Genomic DNA, 19,061 nt, shown 5'->3' on the forward strand with positions numbered 1-19,061 from the left:
CAACAGCCCTGTACCCCCCACAGCATCTTGCAAAATCTGGACCCCTACAAATCAGCCGGGCTAGACAATCTGGACCCTTTCTTTCTAAAACTATCTGCCAAAATTGTTGCAACCCCTATTAGTAGCCTGTTCAACCTCTTTCCTGTCGTCTGAGATTCCGAAAGATTGGAATGCTGCCGCAGTCATCCCCCTCTTCAAAGGGGGTGACACTCTTGACCCAAACTGCTACAGACCTATCCTACCCTGCCTTTCTAAGGTCTTCGAAAGCCAAGTTAACAAACAGATTACCGACCATTTTGAATCCCACCGTACCTTCTCCACTATGAAATCTGTTTTCAGAGCTGGTCATGGGTGCACCTCAGCCACGCTCAAGGTCCTAAACTACATCATAACCGCCATCGATAAGAGACATTACTGTGCAGCTGTATTCTTCGACCTGGCCAAAGCTTTCGACTCTCAATAACCACATCCTCAGCGGCAGACTCGATAGCCTTGGTTTCTCAAATGATTGCCTCGCCTGGTTCACCAACTTCTTCTCTGATAGAGTTCAGTGTGTCAAATCGGAGGGCCTGTTGTCTAGGCCTCTGGCAGTCTCTATGGGGGTGCCACAGGGTTAAATTCTTGGGCCGACTCTCTTCTCTGTATACATCAATGATGTCACTCTTGCTGCTGGTGAGTCTCTGATCCACCTCTACGCAGACGACACCATTCTGTATACTTCTGGCCCTTCTTTGGACACTGTGTTAACAACCCTCCAGACGAGCTTCAATGCCATTACAGCTCTCCTTCCGTGGCCTCCAACTGCTCTTAAATACAAGTGAAAACGAAATGCATGCTTTTCAACCGATCACTGCCTGCACCTGCCCGCCCATCCAGCATCACTACTCTGGACGGTTCTGAATTAGAATATGTGGACAACTACAAATACCTAGGTGTCTGGTTCGACTGTAAACTCTCCTTCCAGACTCACATCAAACATCTCCAATCCAAAGTTAAATCTAGAACTGGCTTCCTATTTCACAACAAAGCATCCTTCACTCATGCTGCCAAACATACCCTTGTAAAACTGACCATCCTACCGATCCTTGTGTTCAGCGATGTCGTCTACAAAATAGCCTCCAACACCCTACTCAATAAATTGGATGCAATCTATCACAGTGCCATCCGTTTTGTCACCAAAGCCCCAAATACTACCCACCACTGTGACCTGTACACTCTCGTTGGCTGGCCCTCGGTTCATACTCGTCGCCGAACCCACTACTCATCTACAAGACCCTGCTAGGTATAAAGTCCCCCCTTATCTCAGCTCGCTGGTCACCATAACAGCACCCACCTGTAGCACGCGCTCCAGCAGGTATATCTGGTCACCCCCAAAACCAATTCTTCCTTTGGCTGCCTTTCCTTCCAGTTCTCTGCTGCCAATGACTGGAACGAACTACAAAAATCTCTGAAACTGGAAACATTTATCTCCCTCACTAGCTTTAAGCACCAGCTGTCAGAGCATCTCACAGATTACTGCACCTGTACATAGCCCATCTATAATTTAGCCCAAACAACTACCTCTTCCCCTACTTTATTTATTTATTTATTTTTGCTCCTTTGCACCCCATTATTTCTATTTCTACTTTGCATTCTTCCACTGCAAATCTACTATTCCAGTGTTTTTACTTGCTATATAGTATTTACTTCGCCACCATGGCCTTTTTTTGCCTTTACCTCCCTTATCTCACCTCATTTGCTCACATTGCATATGGACTTATTTTTCTATTGTATTATTGACTCTGTTTGTTTTACTCCACTCTATGTTGTTGTATGTGTCGAACTGCTTTGCTTTATCTTGGCCAGGTCGGATTGTAAATGAGAACTTGTTCTCAACTTGCCTACCTGGTTAAATAAATGTAAAATAAATAGGTCTGCAGAAGTAGCGGTCTGGCCTTGAATTGTCCTCTCACTGAATCCAATCTTATTTAACCTCCGGTTTAGGTGAGCCGGTGTGAAGGCATTTACTGTGATTGTCCCAGACATCAGAATGATTTCCACGGCACTGTGCATGACTGGTTTTTAGAGAGTCAAATCAAACCAAATCAACGTTTATTTGTCACGTGTGCCGAATACAACCGGTGTAGACCTTACAGTGAAATGCTTACTTACAGGCTCTAACCAATGGTGCGGGAAAAAAGTGTGTGTGTGTGTGTGTGTGTAGGTAAGTAAAGAAATAAAGCAACAGTAAAAAGACATTTGAAAAAAAGAGTAGCAAGGCTATATACAGACACCTGTTAGTCAGGCTTATTGAGGTAGTATGTACTTGTAGGTATCGTTAAAGTGAGTATGCATATATGACGAACAGAGTGTAGCAGAAGCATAAAAAGAGGGGTTGGCGGGTGGTGGGACACAATTCAGATAGCCCGGTTAGCCAATGAATGTGTGGGAGCACTGGTTGGTCGGGCCAATTAGGTAGTATGTACATGAATCTATAGTTAGTAACTATGCATGTAAGATAAACAGAGTAGCAGCGGTGTGGTCGAGGGGGGACACAATGCAAATAGTCCGGGTAACCGTTTGGTTACCCTGTTCAGGAGTCTTATGGCTTGGGGGTAAAAACTGTTGAGAAGCCTTTTTGTCCTAGACTTGGCACTCCGGTACTGCTTGCCATGTGGTAGTAGAGAGAACAGTCTAAAACTGGGGTGGCTGGGGTCTTTGACAATTTGTAGGGCCTTCCTCTAACACCGCCTGGTGTAGAGGTCCTGGATGGCAGGAAGCTTTGCCCCAGTGATGTACTGGGCCGTATGCACTACCCTCTGAAGTGCCTTGCGGTCGGAGGCCGAGCAGTTGCCGTACCAGGTAGTGATGACAACCGATCAGGATGCTCTCGATGTTGCAGCTGTAGAACCTTTTGAGGATCTCAGGACCCATGACAAATCTTTAGTTTAGGGAATAGGCTTTGTGGTGCCCTCTTCACGACTGTCTTGGTGTGTGTTTGGACCAATCTAGTTTGTTGTTGATGTGTGGACACCAAGGAATTTGAAGCTCTCAACCTGCTCCACTACAGCCCTGTCGATGAGAATGGGGACGTGCTCGGTGCTCCATTTCCTGTAGTCCACAATCATCTCCTTAGTCTTGGTTACGTTGAGGGATAGGTTGTTATTCTGGCACCACCCTATAGGCTGTCTCGTCGTTGTCGGTGATCAGGCCAACCACTGTTGTGTCATCAGCAAACTTAATGATGGTGTTAGTCGTGCCTTTCCATGCAGTCGTGGGTGAACAGGGAGTACAGGAGGGGACTGAGCACGCAAGCCTGGGGAGCTCCAGTGTTGAGGATCAGCGTGGCAGATGTGTTGCTACCTACCCACACCACCTGGGGGCTGCCTTCCAGGAAGTCCAGGATCCAGATGCAGTGGGAGGTGTTTAGTCCTAGGATAATTAGCTTGGTGATGAGCTTTGAGGGTAACATATAGTGTTGAACGCTGAACTAAAGTCAATGAACAGCATTCTCACATAGGTGTTCCTTTTGTCCAGGTGGTAAAAGGCAGTGTGGAGTGCAATAGAGATTGCATCATCTGTGGGATCTGTTTGGGCGGTATGCAAATTGGAGTGGGTCTATGGTTTCTGGGATAATGGTGTTGTGAGCCATTACTGTCCTTTCAAAGCACTTCATGGCTACGGATGTAAAAGCAGTCCAGTACATGGGAATGGATGAAATGTGGTCAGCCTGGATTAATGATGGCAACAGACAGAGAGGGAGTGAGTGTCTGCTCTACACTGTATTGAAGAAAGAACTCAGTATGGTTTCAGGGTCACAAAATTTAGTTTTTATAGGAAATTGAAGACAGTAAATTAACCCAGTGTCTAATAATTGAATGCACTTATATATATATATATACACACACACACACACACACACACACACACACACACACACACACACACACACACACACACACACACACACACACACACACACACACACACACACACACACACACACACACACACACACACACACACACACACACACACACACACACACACACACACACACACACACATACAGTGGGGCAAAAAAGGTATTTAGTCAGCCACCAATTGTGCAAGTTCTCCCACTTAAAAAGATGAGAGAGGCCTGTAATTTTTATTTTTATTTATTTCACCTTTATTTAACCAGGTAGGCTAGTTGAGAACAGGCTCTCATTTGCAACTGCGACCTGGCCAAGATAAAGCATAGCAGTGTGAACAGACAACACATGGAGTAAACAATTAACAATTCAATAACACAGTAGAGAAAAAAGGGGAGTCTATATACAATGTGTGCAAAAGGCATGAGGAGGTAGGCGAATAATTACAATATTGCAGATTAACACTGGAGTGATAAATGATCAGATGATCATGTACAGGTAGAGATATTGGTGTGCAAAAGAGCAGAAAAGTAAATAAATAAAAACTGTGGGGATGAGGTAGGTGAAAATGGGTGGGCTATTTACCAATAGATTATGTACAGCTGCAGCGATCGGTTAGCTGCTCAGATAGCTGATGTTTGAAGTTGGTGAGGGAGATAAAAGTCTCCAACTTCAGCGATTTTTGCAATTCGTTCCAGTCACAGGCAGCAGAGTACTGGAACAAAAGGCGGCCGAATGAGTTGTTGGCTTTAGGGATGATCAATGAGATACACCTGCTGGAGCGCGTGCTACGGATGGGTGTTGCCATCGTGACCAGTGAGCTGAGATAAGGCGGAGCTATGCCTAGCATGGCCTTGTAGATGACCTGGAGCCAGTGGGTCTGGCGACGAATATGTAGCGAGGGCCAGCCGACTAGAGCATACAAGTCGCAGTGGTGGGTAGTATAAGGTGCTTTAGTGACAAAACGGATGGCACTGTGATAAACTGCATCCAGTTTGCTGAGAAGAGTGTTGGAAGCAATTTTGTAGATGACATCGCCGAAGTCGAGGATCGGTAGGATAGTCAGTTTTACTAGGGTAAGCTTGGCAGCGTGAGTGAAGGAGGCTTTGTTGCGGAATAGAAAGCCGACTCTTGATTTGATTTTCGATTGGAGATGTTTGATATGGGTCTGGAAGGAGAGGTACACTTCAACTATGACAGACAAAATGAGAAAGGTCCCATTTCAAGGTCCCGGAGTGGCCTAGATAGTCTCCAGATCTCAACCCCATAGAACATCTTTGGCGGGAGTTGAAAGTCCGTGTTGCCCAACCTTGTGAAGACTTACAGAAAACGTTTGACCTCTGTCATTGCCAACAAAGGGTATATAACAAATTATTGAGATAAACTTTTGTTATTGACCAAACACTTATTTTCCATCATAATTTGCAAATAAATTAATTAAAAATCCTACAATGTGATATTCTGGATTTTTTTCTCATTTTGTCTGTCATAGTTGAAGTGTACCTATGATGAAAATTACAGGCCTCTCATCTTTTTTAGTGGGAGAACTTTCACAATTGGTGGCTGACTAAATACTTTTTTGCCCCACTGTATATATCACACACAGTACCAGTCAAAGTTTGGACACACCTACTCATTCCAGGGTTTTTCTTTATCTTTTTACTATTTTCTACATTGTAGAATAATAGTGAAGACATCAAAACTATGAAATAACACATGGAATAATGTAGTAACCAAAAAAGTTTTAAACAAATCTTAATATTTTATTTTCGAGATTCTTCAAAGTAGCCACCCTCTTCCTTAATGACAGCTTTGCACACTCTTGGTGTTCTCAACCAGCTTCATGAAGTAGTCACCTGGAATGCCTTTCCAATGGTCTTTACAGTACATTGGCTAGATGGAAGGCACCTAATAGACTCTTAAGACCATGAGAAACAAGATTCTCTGATGAAACCAAAATTGAACTATTTGGCCTGAATACCAAGTGTCACTTCTGGAGGAAACCTGTCATCATCTCTACTGTGAAGCATGGTGGTGGCAGCATCATGTTGTGGGGAGGTTTTTCAGCGGTAGGGACTGGGAGACTAGTCAGGATCGAGGGAAAGATGAATGGAACAGAGAGATACTTGATGAAAATGTACTCCAGAGCGCTCCGTGCTTGACTGTGGTAAAGGTTCACCTTCCAACAAGACAACGACCCAAAGCACCCAACGCAGGAGTGGCTTCAGGATAAGTCTTTGAATGTCCTTGAGTGGCCCAGCCAGAGCCCGGACTTGAACCCGATCGAACATCTCTGGAGAGACCTGAAAATAGCTGTGCAGCAATGCTCCCCATCCAACCTGAAAGAGCTTGAGAGGATCTGCAGATAAGAATGGGAGAAACTCCCCAAATACAGGTGTGCCATGCTTGTAGCGTCATACCCAATAAGACTCAAGGCTGTTGTCGCTGCCAAAGGTGCTTCAACAAAGTACTGAGTAAAGGGTCTGAATACTTATGTAAATGTGATTTCAAATTAAAAAATAAATAAAAATTGGGGGGGGGCGCAATTTAATTCATTTTAGAATAAGGCTATAATGTAACAATGGGGAAAGAGTCAAGGGGTCTGAATATTTTCCAAATGCACTGTATATAGAGATGGAGATGTATTGGTATATGGATGGATAGATTGTAATTTCTGTCTGTAGTGAATCTGGTGCCATCAGTTCTGTGTAGAGCCACATTTTGGAAAATCTTTGAAAATACAAGTCGGTATTACGTGAATTAGGCTATATTAATATTCCACTCCGACACAAAAAGCCTTGATTTACAAGAAACTGGACCTAATATAAACAAGCCATAAACGTTACGTTATGTCATGTGTGGAGGTGCAGAGTTGAATGTTTATGGGAACTAACCCTGAAATAAGAAACTTCCCTCAGATTTTCAATACATTGGTCTACTTTCCGCTCTGCACGGCTCCAATACAAGGCTTCCATTGACATGACACACCTCTGGACTGGAAGCCCCCAGAAAGCAAGCCCCCTATGTTTCTGCATTTTTTACATCCCTGTGTTTATGCTTTCTGGAACCAGCTGTGGGATTTTATGACATGTTTACCTTCCCTGGTTCCGCTCGTGTGATATACACTGAATGCCCACAAGTGGTGTCCCCTCTGAACTCTGGCTCCAGACCCACAGTCCACTCTCTTAGTGTCATGACTAATGTTGTATCAGGGCAAATAGTTTTCTATTTGAATCCCAAGACAGTTAGTTTAGTCATTCTGGACCTGTTTGGACCCAATTATCATGCAACCACATAAGAGACAAACCCACAAACTCAGCAAAAAAAGAAACGTCCTCTCACTGTCAACTGCATTTTATTTTCGGCAAACCTAACGTGTAAATCTTTATATGAACATAATGAGATTCAACAACTTAGAAATAAACTGAGCAAGTTCCACAGACATGTGACTAACAGAAATGGAATAATGTGTACCTGAACAAAGTGGGGGGGGGGGGTATAACAGTCAGTATCTGGTGTGGCCACCAGCTGCATTAAGTACTGCAGTGCATCTCCTCCTCATGGTATGCACCAGATTTGCCAGTTCTTGCTGTGAAATGTTACCCGCTCTTCCACCAAGGCACCTGCAAGTTCCTGGACATTTCTGGGGGGGATGGCCCTAGCCCTCACCCTCCGATCCAACAGGTCCCAAACTTGCTCAATGGGATTGAGATCTGGGCTCTTCACTGTCCATGGTAGAACACTGACATTCCTGTCTTGCAGGAAATCACACACAGAATGATCCGTATGGCTGGTGGCATTGTCATGCTGGAGGGTCATGTCAGGATGAGCCTGCAGGAAGGGTACCACATGAGGGAGAAGGATGTCTTCCCTGTAACACACAGCAATGAGCTGGCCTGCAATGACAACCAGCTCAGTCCGATGATGCTGTGAGACACCGCCCCAGACCATGACGGACCTCCACCTCCAAATCGATCCCGCTCCAGAGTACAGGCCTCGGTGTAACGGTCATTCCTTCGACGATAAACGCGAATCCGACCATCACCCCTTGTTACGAATCCCTTTGGCCCGGCAGTCTAGGGGGAATGGTAATGAGAGCCATAACATAACTCATGCAAAGTATAATGGTGACAAAGTAACAGTTAGAACGGAAAAAAACACAGACAATTACCGTCAAACACACAGGGTTTATTTGCAAACACCCTTTACAATGACGATCTGTGAAGTTATTTAGATTTTTATGAATTATCTTTGAAAGACAGGATCCTAAAAAAGGGACGTTTCCTTTTTTTTGTTTTTTTGCTGAGTTTATTTGAGAATGATTGAATTATCCATGTTCTGTGAAGCAGCATTTCTTGTCGTAGACATTTGTCACAATTGGCTGACAGGTTTTCAACACTTGAGTTTAATGGTCTCAGTAGGCCTTAATTAAGAATCCAACAGTGTGATGAATTTTAACATTTCGAAAATATGTATCTGTCTATCTTTGCAGGAATATGATTAAGTCCTTCTACACATCTAGCCTTTTGTTAGATGTCCTGTCAGTTTTCGGCGAGTTATCGGAGGAGGTAAGTCATCAATATGGAATACACTTATCCTGCCCTATAGACTATTGTAAATAAATCTACATTTTTTTTATTTCAGCACATTAATACATTTACACTGTGTGAAGGAGTCTGAAGTATTATGAACTGGCAATTCACATTTTCATCCTTCCATCAGTCCACAGCTTCTCTCAAAACCATTAAAAAATCCAAGACATGGAAAGAATAAGAGGGAGAAAATAGTGAAGATTGTAACGTATAGACTCTCCATCCCAGGACCGTAGACAACTAGACAGACTAGATCTCCGCAGCAGAGGCCTTTTTTAAAGCATCTCCATGGGTCTCCGTGGCTGCAGATGGACTGTGGCAGATGACAGACAATGTTTCATTGAATGGCTGCTCTCTTCCCCCCTAAGGGCCAGGCATTTTCCCTCTGTAGAAAGCTCATTTGACAGGCTGCTTTAACACGGAGCTTTCTCTCTGTAACACTAACCCAGACAATGGTGCCTCAGAGTCCCCCGCTCGCTGATTACTGGAGATACGTTTTTATACAAAACATGTCACAATGCATTGTGGGAGATTGGATTTCTTACAAAAAAAGGGGACATTTCAGCACCATAGAGAGGAGGGACAAAACTTTTAGTGGATGGTGATCTAGAGAGCTTCCTCAGATTGTATGTGAGCCTGTTAAATCGTAGCGATCATCAGTCCTAAACCTTCCCTCAGGTCTAGTATATTGTTATCTCCAGGGGTAGATTAGAATTATCATAGTGTTAGTTGCTGTAGAAATGACTTGACTTTTAGTTTTCATTGTACCGTGAAATCACATCTGCGACCCTGTGCATGTGACTGAGAAACTACCTGGATTTACTTGTTGACTCAAGTGAATCTGTAGTTTAGTGATGTTTTTCACTAGCTCCTCCAAAAGAATGTCCAGTTAAATAATCCACAGATAACCAAGGAGGGAACTTATAAGGTCCATAGAACGTCTAATGAATTTCGTGACCTGGGTGTTAGAAACCACAGCAATTTCTTCACCTTGTCCCCATCCCTCCACCGTAAGCCAAAGGAAAATCTAAACAGTCATATCATAAGCCCTTTCCTCCAGTCTCCATTGTTTATCTAATTGCTTTTAATTCACTTCTCTAATCTTGATTATTTATGTGTTATTCACCACCACCTCCCTCTCTCCTTACCCTTTTTCAGAACATCCAGCACAGGAAGTATGCGAGATGGAAGGCCACTTACATCCACAACTGTCTGAAGAGTGGTGAAACCCCACAGGCTGGCCCTGCTGGCTATGAAGAGGAAACATATGGTAAGGACTGATATTCTATCAGCACAGCCACCCAAACAAACTATGACCAGTTAAGAAAATACCTCTTCTCCTGGCCTTTCCTTCAGGAGCCTTTTAGACGCGCTTTCCTCCGTCTGGGTGACGTGCTGCTCCAGTCAGTAAAGGTTGGCCCTCATTGTGTGCCTTATCAAGTCTGAGAGTGCAGCCTCGGAGGCTCGCAGTGGCTTTGTGTGTGTGTGTGTGAGAGAGAGCTGATATTTGTTTAATGATTTTTTTTTTCAACTCCTTATCCTTAGAGGGTCAGGAAGGGCCCAGGGTAGGTCATTTTACCCCGTGGCTGTGTTGTCAGAAGTATATGTTACTAAACCTTTTGGATTGAAGGTTTGCGGCTGACATCCACTGGTTAAGAACAGTCTTAAAATGAGTGTGTATTATTGTGTGTACACACGTCAGTCTTATGTTGGTTTGTGTGTGACACCCTTTAGAGACCAAGACTCCCAGAGTAACTACATCTCGGACTTAGAACTAACTGAGTGGTCGGCCAGGCGGTACGGATGTTGCCTGTGGTGGACAGGGCCTGGGGGCCCTCCTAACCACCGGTTAGAGTGTGATATGAAGCAGAGCATGGCGTGGTTAGATCACTGTGCTCCTCTCTGAACATCTGCTGGGCGTGATACAGTACGTTTGACCTGAGCACCACATGTCAGCGATGAAGTCATCTCTGGAGCCCTCCACTCTACTGCGACCCAACCCGCACCCAGACTGAAACTATGGGGGCAGGTTCTCTAAATGAACATGCGGCTGGTCTGTCCCCTATTTCATCTCTTTTGTTTTAGCCACACAATTAAATAGAAGTTATGACTGTCTGAAGTATGACTGTCTGAAGGCTAGTTTTAGACGTAGCCTACTTTCTGGTGTAGTTAAGCTCTTTGTGTGGGGAGAGTAACATCCCTCCCCTCCCTCCTGCCTGTTTTGAATGTGGGCCTCCCTCTGTAAGTGGTGACATCATGTATGGTTATTCCCACTGATGTGTAACATTGCCAAGAAAAAGCTGATATCATACTCTCTCCTCTCCCTCATATTGAGTCTAACTCAGTCCACACACATCAGGATCTTATCACTGCATCTCATTGTTGCCACATGTCTGTCAAACAACTCAGGAACAGGGTGGCCCGTTGCTCATTACTACATGAAAACAGAGTGTAAATGGAAACTAAAATAGGATGTGTTACAATGATGAGTAGAGACTGTACTTTGGGTGTTCATTTTGGGATTTTTGGCTTTTTACTCTTGATTGGCTTTACTGTATTTTGATATGGGATAGATTTTCAGATTTTTCTATTAGCTTATTTTAGATTCATAGCCATTTTGACATTTTATTGGTTTTACTGTCTTATATTTGACCTGTTTAGTAGGTTATTGAAACCTACGTGTGGGAATAAATCTTGCTTTGTTTAGGGCCCACAGTGAATGCATTGTCTCAGATACATATTTGCTTGACTTTCCACTTCCCAAGGAGGAAGAGATGATTAGCAAGGGGAACTGTTGAAATGACAGAGAGCCAATAGGAAGCAACTTTGTTGATTAGCATATTTTCCCCAAGCCTCAACCGTGGTGCTGAACCCTGTCCCGATTGAAGAGTGAGCCAGAGGCAGAACAAACAAGTGCAAGCTTGCTTGCCATGTTGCCCACAAGTCCAGTCCAGTCAGTGAAGGCACGCTTGTTTTGTAGCCATGCCACCAAACGATGGAAATTAGTACAGACGTATTTGAATCCTTAACATTTTGCAAAAAATAAGCACACATCTCAAATAAGCAGTGGGTTGAGGGCAAAGCATGGAAAGTAGAGTTTAACTCCAATTCAGCTTCACAAGCTACAAATACGGTCAACGTTTTCTCACAGGGCATCAGTAATGTGCTGAAGTGTCTTTTTCAGTCTATCATTAGGATTAGGGACTCTTTCAGAACATTCAGTACCTCTGCAGTCGCCAATCAATTACATTGTCCATCATCTGCCATGTTTGAGAGTTGTTCTTTTGGCCAAGTAGAAGAAGGTCACCAGCTCAACTCTAAGAAGCAGCAGGAAAATTGCCTTGCGGCTCCTTTGTTTGAATCTTATTATTGGTTTAGAATCTATATGATTTCAGAGTGTCATTACGAGAAGGAACGTGTCTATGCAGTGTATCACTGGGCTGTGACTGCAGGACTGAATTTCAATGCATATCCTTTCAATATTTGGGATTGTCTGTCCTATGCGCAAGGCAGCATTCCGAGCCTTGAGACTTGCATTCGATTTACAATCTTTACATCTGTTTTACGATCCCTTCTTCACAGTCTCTGTCACTCATTATCCCTGTGTACTATTTCACCCTACTGGCCATTTATTGGGTCCAACTGAACCAAGCCCTTGTGCTAGAGTCGCTGTCAACACCCATTTAAAACGCCCATCACTCCCAACTGTTATTGGCACAAATCAAGATTAAGTGGGCCATTGGCGAAACGCTCAACTACAGCTCCTGTCTCTGCTCCTTTCACTGATTCAGACATAATGTGTGACTTTATCTTTACTGTCTGTCTCTCACGTGGCTCTAATCGTGGGAGTTTCATCTGATCTAAAGAGAGGAGCGAGGTAGGGGGGTTTTTATCTCGGCGCAATCAAGATCCCCCTCTGTAAGTAAGTAGGATACAATGCTGCTCAGTGTGTGAGGCTGAGGCTGTGCAGAGCTGGGCTGTGAGTGATCAGAGCAGAGAGAGTGTCTGCAGGGAAAATACCCGGTTCCTGTTACACAGCTTCCATAGTTCTCCATATCTCAGAGAGATGTTCTGGGACCAGGCCTCCCCATCCTCATGTGGCCTACCCCCTCCAATTAGCCCCTCAATCCTCTGGGTATTCCCGTAGACTAACGGCCTTTCGCACCACGACAAATGCCGACGTTGTCACATAAGCCCAGACGGTTTATTTGTGTTAGCCTCCTCCAGCCATATAATTGCACCTTGAGTCTGGGGGGGGGGGGGACAATATGCTAGAGAAACATAAATATTGGCAGAGGAAGTGGTTTTAAGACTGACACGGAAACATCTATGAAAATGTGTCATTTTATGGAGGTTGGGGAGCTATGTCCAAAGTGGTGTCAAATATAGCACATGTAGGCACATACAATGCATGATTTTTAATCTCCGGAAATATGTTTGGGGTTAATATTTTCTTTCAATTAAATCTGGTCACTCTAAAATATGTTTTGAGCGTAGTATTACTTTTAATGAGTCTAAAAAAACAGGCGCCATACCCCTGAAATGGAATTTCCTACTTTTTTTCTCTCTGCATGACAGGATTTAAGCTTGTTCTTCTGGGATTTGGCTCACTGTGCTTTAGAAACATATGGTGCATATCGCAGCTCAAAGACTGAGTAGATAACCTTTTCCTGTTAAGCCCATTGAAGTTCAGTACACACAAAACACTTGACACTTTTTTGTTTGTCTGAATAGTCTTTTAAAGTCCAATATGTTTAGTCTTTTATATGTTGTCGTTACTCAAGTACTTCTCTTTCAATCTTACGTTTCATCTTTGCATAAGAAAACTTAGGCTTAATGCCTGGTATGTTTCTCCACAACTTAGTGTTCACAACGTTCCGTTTGAGCAGTATGCCGGCACTCGGCACATTGCCCCAGTGGCCATCTCTGATTCACCTCAGCCAATCCATGCCAAGAAGCTGTCTTTGTGTGTTGGAAGCTCATATCCACTTCAATGGCTGTAAGGTTTCCTGTAACGTTACTTTGCATCACTGGTTGCATGAAGGGAAAAAAGGGCCTCCTTGGTGACTCATTCCTCCTATTTGCACAAGACTGCGTGAGGAGAGGATGGCTGGTCTGGGACCTGGTGGTGCATGTAGTTTCATCTTGAAGCATACCCACGCCACGGTCTCCACAGTGACAAATGAACCAATCATGGTCTTCGAATTAGATTGAAGCATATTGCGAATTGAAGCTTCAGAAGTAAAATCCACATGATTGGAGAAAAAACAAATGTGGGAAATGTTTTTGAAAGGGATTTACCAAGATAAAGTGTAGCATCCTGTTGTGCTTTGATGAAAAAAGTGTTTGTGACCTATTTGCCTGAGTTATTGTTGTACCCTACAATCTTGAGTCAGCCTCTAATAGTGTTGCCACAGCAAGGAAATGATGTAACTCAGTGGGCAGTATATCTGCATGTTGTCCTCTGACTTCATCCGCCGTAATATATTTTATTGGCTTGTTTATAGATTTATACCTAATATCAGTATTTAACATTCAGTCTTGCGTAAGTTCAGCCTTATCAGATAACTGACGTGATATGGGGGCAGGCCAGTTGTCCATTGTCAATGTGAAAAGTTTACTATAAATCTGTGTGCAAACAATATGAGCTCCATGACCGAGGTCTGAGGGACTGCAAACTACATACAGTTGAAGTCGGAAGTTTGCATACGCCTTAGCCAAATACATTTAAACTCAGTTTTTCACAATTCCTGGCAGTTAATCCTTGTACAAATTCCATGTCTTGGGTCAGTTAGGATCACCACTTTTCAATAATGTGAAATGTCAGAATAATAGTAGAGTGATTTATTTCAGCTTTTGCTTCTTTCATCACATTCCCAGTGGGTCAGAAGTTTACATACACTCAATTAGTATTTGGTAGCATTGCCTTTAAATTGTTTAACTTGGGTCAAACGTTTCAGGAAGCCTTCCACAAGCTTCCCACAATAAGTTGGGGGAATTTTGGCCCATTCCTCCTGACAGAGCTGGTGTAACTGAGTCAGGTTTGTAGGCCTCCTTGCTCGCACACACTTTTTCAGTTCTGCCCACAAATGTACTATAGGGTTGAGGTCAGGGCTTTGCGATAGCCACTCCAATACCTTGACTTTGTTGTCCTTAAGCCATTTTGCCACAACTTTGGAAGTATGCTTGGGGTCATTGTCCATTTGGAAGACCCATTTGCGACCAAGCTTTAACTTCCTGACTGATGTCTTGAGATGTTGCTTCAATATATCCACATAAATTTCCATCCTCATGATGCCATCTATTTTGTGAAGTGCACCAGTCCCTCCTGCAGCAAAGCACCCCCACAACATGATGCTGCCACCACCGTGCTTCACGGTTGGGATGGTGTTCTTTGGCTTGCAAGCCTCTCTCTTTTTCCTCCAAACATAACGACGGTCATTGAGGCCAAACAGTTCTATTTTGTTTCATCAGACTAGAGGACGTTTCTCCAAATCTTTGTTCCCATGTGCAGTTGCAAACCGTAGTCTGGCATTTTTATGGCGATTTTGGAGCAGTAGCTTCTTCCTTGCTGAGCGGCCTTTCAAGTTATGTCGATGTAGGACTCGTTTTTCTGTGGATACAGATACTTTTGTACCTGTTTCCTCCAGCATCTTCATCATGTCCTTTGCTGCTGTTCTGGATTGATTTGCACTTTTCGCACCAAAGTTTGTTCATCTCTAGGAGACAGAACGCGTCTCCTTCCTGAGCGGTATAACGACTGCATGGTCCCATGGTGTTTACTTGCGTACTATTGTTTGTAAAGATGAACGTGGTACCTTCAAGCATTTGGAAATTGCTCCCAAGAATGAACCAGACTTGTGGAGGTTTACAATTTTCTTGGTCTTGGCTGATTTCTTTTGATTTTCCCATGATGTCAAGCAAAGAGGTACTAAGTTTGAAGGTAGGCCTATAAATACATCCACAGGTACACCTCCAAATGAATTAAATTACATCAATTAGCCTATCAGAAGCTTCTAAAGCCATGACATCATTTTCTGGAATTTTCCAAGCTGTTTAAAGGCACAGTCAATTTAGTGTATGTAAACTTCTGACCCACTGGAATTGGAATGCAGTGAATTATAAGTAAAATAATCTGTCTAAGCAATTGTTGGAAAAATTACTTGTCACGCACAAAGTAGATGTCCTAACCGACTTACCAAAACAATAGTTTGTTAACAAGAAATTTGTGGAATGGTTAAAAAGCGAGTTTTAATGATTCCAATCTAAGTGTATGTAGACTTCCGACTTCAACTATATCTTAAATTCCTCTCTTCTTTTTTCCCTCCTCGTCTCCCCAGATGAGGAGTATGGTGCTGAGGGTGGAGGGGGACCCTCCTCCCAGTCTGCTCAGCCCCAGTCTCCACCTGATTCCCAGCCTGGCTTTAGGGATCCAAACCAGGGGTCTGGGTCCATGGGGGGTTCCCCCTACCCCCCAACCAACTACAACAATATCAACATCCCCCATGGAGCCCACTGCCCAGCCAACACACCTGCAGAGCTCCCTCCACCTACAGGTACAGTATAGGAGCTATACACACCACCATGTCATCCACAACACTCATCAGAGCCTTTAGATTGCTACCCATGAGCGGTTCATATCTTTAGATGGATCAGTGCAGTATTTCTTTGTGATTACAAACATGATCAGCTCTAGCAGAGAGACAGAATGGTCATGATGAAGACTACATAGACTTGACTAATGATTTCCTTGCCTAGTTTGACTATAGGCTAATTTTTCATCTGACCATTTTTTTGCTAACTTCTCCTGATGTATAACAGAGTGGTGTTCCCCCTGACATAACGTGAGTACAGCTCTGCTCAAGCCTATGGGATACACTTTACCATTATACCCATCTTGTATATTTTGGCATTTTTCCTTGGCAGGTCTTTTGTGAGCGGAGAGACAGGATTGTGTAATGAACCCTAATGACTGCTTTCTTTGCGGCTGACTTGTGTCCCATATCACCCAGGGGACCGTTGAATCACACAAAGCAGCCAACACTCAGTCATTTGTAACAGCCCCACCAGACAAAGACCAATGATATATGTTTGTTTATTCATTCTCTAGTGGTTATTATTAATATGCCACAGGCTCATTAAGGTTGCTGTTGATGATAAAGGACATCAACATAGGTTGTGGATGTAATATGGACAGTTGAGATTTATCATAGTTTCCTTATTGACTCAGTCTTGGCAGGCCGTGGGTGGCAGAGGTCTGTCCTGGTCTTGGCCTTGCTGACTTTACCCTGCGTGTCTTCCTGTTTTCCCTGCTATCACTCTCTCTCTCTACCTTTTTTTAAAGATCAGAGTCAGAGCAGAGCCAGGGGTGAAGGCAGGGGGTCAGTGAGAGAAGGGTCCATTCTGAAGCCCTGATAGGGTGCTTTCCCCCGGAGGCCCAGGGCCTGCCTGTGTCCTCTGTGATTAGCCCACTGGCTCCCAGGCACAGAGGAAATGACTGGTCTCCACCCAGTGACCCCAGAGGTGCCCAGGCGCTAATTGAATTGGGGGCCGACACGCCACGCTGCAAACCCCAGATCCTGCAATACAAACACATGAAATGTATCTGCACAGATTTCCCCCGGGACTTTCCTTGTTTTTTTGGACCAATGTAGCTGGAACCTGTTTCAGGAGTCTAACAATTGGCTGTGAGGAGAAAAATTAACATTGTTCCAGATTATGATCATCAAATGTCACCTTGTTTTCATCATAGATCTGCAGTCAATCATCCGTTTGGTTGAAGTGAATGGACTGTGGCCTGGTCTCCAAGTGCATTCAAACCACTTGTCTTTATACATCATAAAGTCATATCCCAGCGTTAGCCAACACATTTCTTGGTTGTGGCGTAACAGAAGTTGAAAGTGCCCTGTGTTGTTTTTCCTGGACTCTAGAGGTTCTGGGTGGACTAGAGAGGTGGACTGGACTAACTCTGCCCTGTTCCCCTGTGTTAGCAGGAGAAGCCATTAAACCAGTGCCTGTTCCCCGAAGCATTCCAGTGGTCGACCCCTCACTGCAGAGTGTCACTCAGGAAGGTAAGGAGTGAGAACAGGACAGGGACCGCATAGTACCCCCGTCCCTTCACCAGGCACCCTGGGGCTCAACTCGCCTCACAAACACCCCAAAACCACCACCACCTGGCTGTGAAGAGACGAAGGGGGGGCGTGGGGGGCGTGAGGGGTAGAGAAAGACTGGCACATGGCAGGTCTCCTCATAAAATGCTTTATGGAAAACAGACTTCGGGCTCTTGGTTTCCAGCACTGGTGGGAAAAATATGACCACAGACAAAACCCAAATAATCACTGGCTGATGAAAAGAAAATGACTACATTACCAATTGCAGTGTCATGACAATGCACCATTAATAAATGTTAATGAATAGAGAGCAGAAAACACAGCGTTTGGTTGTCATGAGAGGTGATAATTACATGGCTTACGCAGCAGGAGCCAGTGTGATAGTGTTACACAGGACATACGGTGCATTCGGAAAGTATTCGGACCCCTTGACTTTTTCAACATTTTGTTATGTTACAGCCTTATTCTAAAATGGATAAAATTAATGTTTTTCATAATCAATCTACACGCAATACCCCATAATGACAAAGGTAAAAGTTTTTGCAAATGTATTAAAAATTAAAACGGCATACCTTATTTACATAACATTACCAAATACACTGAGGCACATTTTTAAAATTCGCTGCTAGAAGTTTATAGAATATAAATATAATATATTATAATATAATATAGTATAATAATAATAATAATATAGTATAATATAGTATAATATTTAAAGAAACAATCCTAGCACTAGCGCAATTGCTAACTTGCGTTAGCGCAATGACTGGCATGCTAGCAGATACCCATAGACTTCCAGTCATTGTGCTAATACTAGTTAGCATTGGCTCGCAAAACTACCTCTAACTGCCTTTTATATTGGACACAGAAACATAAATATGGTATGCACAAGTTAATCTGACTCTAGGGATCTAAATAAAGGGCATCGTTGCCAAATTCCTGAAGTATCACTTTAATTTATGACCTTCAAAGCCAAGCAAAATAAGAAGAAACCGATAAACGTTAGAATATTCTGTTTCTCTATTTGAGGAGGCTTTAGGCGATGTTTTGAAAACAGCTGAGAGTGCAGTGATGGTCTTTGACCAGACCATTTAACCTGCCCCCAAATATTAAGTAGAGTAACCACCCTCAGAGCTGTGCAAATCTTTCCTCAGATGGAACAGCATTTGCATAGTGGTATATTCTGAAGGGCCAAGGTTAGAAAATTACCTTAATGCCCACAAGTGTTCAGAATCTACCCAACTTCGGCATAACCCTATCATTTAAATGCCTGCTGGTAAATGGGAGATTCTTGTGGCAAGCCACAAATGCATCCCTTGCCATGTGGCTAATACATGAAAAACTTTTTGCCCGTAATGTTTATTTACATTTTTTTGTAAATGGGACAGTCACCGGTAGACAATGCAAGATTGGGGAAATTTGGTCCATGATCATCATATTTTAGTATATCACTCACTGTAGCGGAG

At 43.5% G+C, this 19,061-nt stretch overlaps 1 protein-coding gene across 2 annotated transcripts in view; it reads left to right on the plus strand.

The window, feature by feature from the left end:
• Positions 1-19,061, plus strand: part of LOC123995101 (vacuolar protein sorting-associated protein VTA1 homolog) — a 45,105-nt gene that overhangs the window by 23,765 nt on the left and 2,279 nt on the right. Inside the window, exons 4-7 of one of the 2 annotated variants that reach the window (XM_046298419.1) lie at positions 8,386-8,461; positions 9,644-9,755; positions 15,826-16,041; positions 17,476-17,556. In XM_046298419.1, the coding sequence (XP_046154375.1) occupies positions 8,386-8,461; positions 9,644-9,755; positions 15,826-16,041; positions 17,476-17,556 (485 nt within the window). The remainder of the gene's footprint in view (positions 1-8,385; positions 8,462-9,643; positions 9,756-15,825; positions 16,042-17,475; positions 17,557-19,061) is intronic. The other variant, XM_046298420.1, reaches the window with a different exon arrangement.

The sequence above is a fragment of the Oncorhynchus gorbuscha genome, linkage group LG14 (genome assembly GCF_021184085.1).
Source record: "Oncorhynchus gorbuscha isolate QuinsamMale2020 ecotype Even-year linkage group LG14, OgorEven_v1.0, whole genome shotgun sequence".
Lineage (NCBI taxonomy): Eukaryota > Metazoa > Chordata > Actinopteri > Salmoniformes > Salmonidae > Oncorhynchus > Oncorhynchus gorbuscha.